Below are 5011 nucleotides of genomic sequence, written 5' to 3'. Positions count from 1 at the left end.
CGGATAAAGCGGATGAGGATGGATGGATGGATGGTTACAATTACGTTATGGTTAGGTTTAGGGTAAGGGTCAGGGTTAGGCATTCATTTTTATTTTATCATTTTATTAAACTTGACATGGCAGAAGTTCCTCTCCCTTCATCAAAGCTTTCACTGCTAACACTAAAGGAGTTATGTTTTCTACAACACATGTTTGCTAATAAGAGAAAATTAATCTTTTACAATGATAAATGGGAGTGCGCTTTTGATTGCTAATGTTTCCACACAAAGCACAGCCGGTAATTCATATCAGAGCAGTGAATGCAGAGCCAGTGCCAGTCGGTCTAATGCAAATCTCCCATCAGTTTCCTTTAGAGATCAGAGGTTTATTCACATTGCAAATGCAAAAAACCTTTCCAACTAGTGTAAATGGAAAACAGACTGCAACTTTTGGTTTAGTGTGGTAAATGGGGTTTTGTTGGTGTCAAGAGATTTCTCACAAAAGAGTGGGGGCCCTGTGATGTGCGCTCTGTTCTTCTTCTATATTTATTTATATACAAAAGTAATACAATAGTGAATATGTCTGTTCATAGACAGAGGAATGTTGGTGCGTATGTATGTGCGTATGTTAGGTGTATGTGTGTGTGTGTGTGATTCTGAAGGACGTGGCCCCTCTTCTTGTTAGGGAGTGAAGATAAGAGTGTTCAGCTCTCTTCCTGGTAGGGAGTGAAACCACTTGTTCAGCTCTTATTATCGCTGTGGGAAGAAACTTACAAAACAGAACAGAACAAGTCTTGTAGTGAACAACAGTCTAAGTCATCAAAAGATCATCATGCAGTATTGTATCATATGCAAACGTATATCATTAAAAGCTTATACTGACTACTAAATACAATTCTCCATTGACAGTTGGGGGTGATTGTGTAGTTGTGGATTTGTGTAAAAATTGTAATAATAATATTATTGACAAAAAATGTCCTTATAGACAGTGAACATGCTTAATGTGACTGGTGATGTCGTTTTATCCAGCTCCTACATGTTTACCTGAAATGAAGCAAAATTTTTAAAATAGAAAATAAAAATTGAAGAATATATTACCACGGTTAAAAATCAACTTAAAAAAGTAAACATGTAAAATCCCGAAGTCCGATTCTCACCTTTGAGGTTTCCGTGAACACGTCATCTCAGCATCACAGCACAGACTGATGTAACAGTCAGCAACAGATGAAGAAGAGGAGAGGAGAATGATATGCATGAAATGTGTAGATTATTCAGCAAAACAAAATTACACTTGGAAAATCATCAAACAAACTCAAACATGAAAGATTAGGAAATCAGAGTCTCACCTTCAGGTTTCCTGTGAACACATCGTCTTACCAGCAGAACCAGTAACACCAGTAGAACAACAAAACAGACTGATCCAACACATGACAAGACAGAGAGAACAGGAGGAGAGAGTGATGGAGGAAGAGTGATGGAGGTGGATGTTGGCGGAAGTATGGTGGTGGGTTTTTCTAAAATAAATCAAACACAGTCATTATCAAGTTATCGTCACATTGCGAATGTTGAAACCTCCAGAAACACAGACAGGTGAGTGTGTCACCTATGACAGTGATCCAGCTGGATGGAGACTCTCCATGACCGCTGATGTCACACTTGTAGAGGCCTTCATCAGATCTGGAAACATGCTGGATGGTCATGTGACCTGTAGGCCCTTTCCCGATGAAGACGCCATCTTTATAGAAAGCAGCTGGGAGGTTGGAGGGAGTGGTCTTTGTTTTACAGAGCAGAGTGACGTCATCTCCCTCCATCACAGGGAGCACAGGACTCTGCAGGATCACTGATTTATCTGAGCACAGAGACAAACTACAGCATTTCATCCATTTACACACAGCTTCATCAACACTAACTCCACACACTCAGCTTACCAGCGACTGTCAGGTTAATCATGTTACTGATGGGACCCTCTCTGGACTCACACCAGTAAACTCCACTGTCGAGTCGGTCAAAGTAGATTATGTCACACGAAAAACCAGCTGGTTTTCCAAATCCAGATCCACACTTTGTTCTTGTCTCTGTAGTTGTGTTCCTTCTCAGAGTCCATCCAGCAGAGCTGTTGTCATCCTTACAGCTGAGAGACACAAACTCATCAGCAAACAGCTGAGTCCTGTTTAAATTCACTGTCAGACGAGCTGTAAATGATAGGGGAGGATATTAATCGTGTAATCAATTTTAATTAATCGTTTTTCAGTAAAGCACAAATATTTTTCAACCTATTAAAAATTCAAGGGCCTTGGAGTCTACATGAAGTCCTTGGTGGTTCAGTTTGTGTCATGTTTCTCAGCATCCAGAGAATGTGTTTGTTGGGGTTTGTTTTTTTGCCTTCGCCTCTCCCACCAGGGTGGAGTTGGACTTTGCTTCCCCACCTCTGAACCCGCACACCTGTTGCTCTTTCACACAAATCCTACTCTGGCGTCACATCATGAGTGATTACCTTGGCAGACTACTTAAGACGGCAGGAGACTCTACTTCCTCGCTGGATTGTTGTAGTAACTAGAGTCAGTGTAACTTTTAACCCTTTAAGACCTACATAGAACCAAATGCGCCAGAGCTTATCTTTATAATTTTACATGCTCTAATGCCATTGCTGAAAGCATTTCAAGTTGCTATACATCAATAGAACCATTATAGCCCAAATTTTAATAATATGTATGCATTAAGTGCATAGTAATTACATACATTATAATATGAATGGATTAAGTCCATTTTTTTTACATAAAAGGCAAAAAAAAAGTGCATTAAACTACAAACAAAATTTAAATCATTTTTGTTTTTGTTTTTTTTCAAACATATTTCTAGTTCTAGAAATTTCAGAGGTTTATACCTCAAAACTGTAAATATAAAAAAAGATGCACAAAGTAGTTTTCAACCACAGGAAATTTATTTTGTGTATCTTCATGGTTTTAATTTTGAGATGGCGGAAATACGATAGTTCACGCTGACGTCTGTTCCAATGTAGGAAGTGTGTCGAACAGCTGACTGGATCGGCAAAGCGTGTTTCTGGAATATTATGTTTTTGTTGCTGCAAGTGCTTTTTATGCAGTTTTTGCAAAGCTATATGTGGAAGGAAACTGTGACCTAGGACAAGCTGATGGCATAAGATGTAAGTACAACTCCTCCGGTTTCATATGCAAAACAAATTATTGCGCTAGCTTATGTGGTTGCAGTTCTACCGGGATTTAAAAATAGTTACGCAAAATAGAATGTGGCCGCTCCAATAGGCCTTAAAGGGATAAATAAACCCTTTACCTTTTCTCTAAGCTTCTGAGTCCTGTGATAGAGTCCTTTACCAAACAAATGGTGACAGAATGATCCAGCCAAGATGGACTCAGTGGACTCTGACCCTGTTCAACGGACTCTCCTCACCTGCTGAAGCGGCATGAGAAGATGCTCCTCCATATTAATAAAGAGCTCTCCACCCACACACATGCTCTCGCCAGGCGCACCCCCTTGGTAACCCCATCTTCTTTGAGTGTTACTCCCTCTCATTCTCCGCGCCCCCAGGCTGTGGCCACACCACCGCCTTGTTGGAGAACGATGCAGAGCCCTGAGCCGTTCGCAGGTGAGCTGGAGAAGTGTACTGGTTTTCTTGCCCAACTCTCTCTGTTTTTTGCCAGCAGAGCGTATGCCAGTGACGATGCCTGGATCGCCTTCTTTGCTCAGCTGCTATGGAATCACGCGCTCCAGAAAACACACCTGAATATCTCCTACCCCAAGTTCCTGTTTAAATTCAAAGGCGTGTTTAAAGAGGATGTCAGCCCTGTGGCTGCGGCGCAGTGTTTATTAAATCTAAAGCAAGGAAAACGCACTATGGCTCACTTCTCAATTGACTTCCGCTTTCTAGCTGTAGAGACTGAGTAGCGTGTAGAGACAGTGAAGGCAGTTTTGCTTAACAATATTTCGGAAGATTTCAAGGACAAGCTTATGACAAGAGATTTGCTGTTATCTCTTGACTCTTTAATAACCAGCATCACCCCCACTGACTCCTCCGGATCTTGCGGTATATGAGCTGGCGGAGGTGTTTAATAAGGATCGTGCTCGTTTTCCCCCCAAACCGGCCTAATGATTGATTTGTTACCTGGAACTCCACTGCCCACCAGCCGGCTCTATAGCCTGTCCCAGCCAGAAAGAGAAGCCATGGAGGAATACATTACCAACTGACTGGCTGCGGGGATCATTCAGCCGTCTACCTCTCCTTTAGGAGTGGGATTCTTTTTCATTAACAAGAAAATAAATCCCTCAGGCCTTGCATTGACTATCGAGGCTTGAATGCCATCACTGTCAAGAATAAACACCCACTACCACTGCTGACGTCTGCTTTTCAGCTTTTCCACGGGATGAAGATCTTCAGTAAACTTGACCTGTGCTGCTTATCATTCGGTTCACATTAGGGAGGAGGACGACTGGAAGACAGCCTTCAACACTCACTTGGGGCATTTTGAATGTCTTGTCATGCCGTTTGGATTAACAAATGCCCCAGCAGTCTTCCAAGCTCTCGTGAATGACATCCTCAGAGACTTCATCAACCACTTCAATTTTGTCTACCTAGATGTTATCCTCATCTTCTCCAGGTCAGTGACAGAACATGAAAAACATGTCAAACTAGTATTGCAACGATTCTTGGAAAAATGCCTTCTTGCCAAAGCAGAGAAGTGCGAGTTTCATGTAAACACTGTAATTTGTAATTTATTTACTTAGAAAGAGGGACAATATATATTAATGAACATTTTAACAAATGTAAATATGCCAGATTATAGCCTTAGGCTAATTTCCATCTGCAGACCCTCTGGCAGGTTGGTGGGGGGTTGTGGTTTGGTCCCGCCTTCACCATTGTGGTTGATGTGGAGGTAGGGACAGGCTTGGGGCGTCTGGAGAATCCCTAGGGACGTTATCCCTGGAGGGCCTAACCCAGGGGTTGTGGTCATAACCTGGTTAGTGGCTCTGGTTGCTCTTAGAGGGTGTTCTCCTTGTGG

General features: G+C 42.0%; 1 protein-coding gene across 1 annotated transcript in view; it reads right to left on the bottom strand.

Annotated features, from left to right (window-relative positions):
* Nucleotides 1-14: 14 nt before the first annotated feature.
* LOC106632679 (low affinity immunoglobulin gamma Fc region receptor II-like) overlaps nucleotides 15-5011 on the bottom strand; it is a 14171-nt gene continuing 9174 nt past the window's right edge. Inside the window, exons 3-7 of the mRNA XM_042216710.1 lie at nucleotides 1907-2170; nucleotides 1582-1827; nucleotides 1325-1492; nucleotides 1136-1180; nucleotides 15-1022 (exon numbers count right to left, since the gene is read on the bottom strand). Coding sequence (XP_042072644.1) covers nucleotides 1158-1180; nucleotides 1325-1492; nucleotides 1582-1827; nucleotides 1907-2170 — 701 coding nt within the window. The 3' untranslated portion in view covers nucleotides 15-1022; nucleotides 1136-1157. The remainder of the gene's footprint in view (nucleotides 1023-1135; nucleotides 1181-1324; nucleotides 1493-1581; nucleotides 1828-1906; nucleotides 2171-5011) is intronic.

The sequence above is a fragment of the Haplochromis burtoni genome, unplaced genomic scaffold, assembly GCF_018398535.1.
Source record: "Haplochromis burtoni strain Fernald_Lab_line unplaced genomic scaffold, NCSU_Asbu1 Contig_1206, whole genome shotgun sequence".
Lineage (NCBI taxonomy): Eukaryota > Metazoa > Chordata > Actinopteri > Cichliformes > Cichlidae > Haplochromis > Haplochromis burtoni.
Note: the sequence above shows the minus strand (reverse complement) of the source record. Positions and strands in the feature narration are given on the sequence as shown.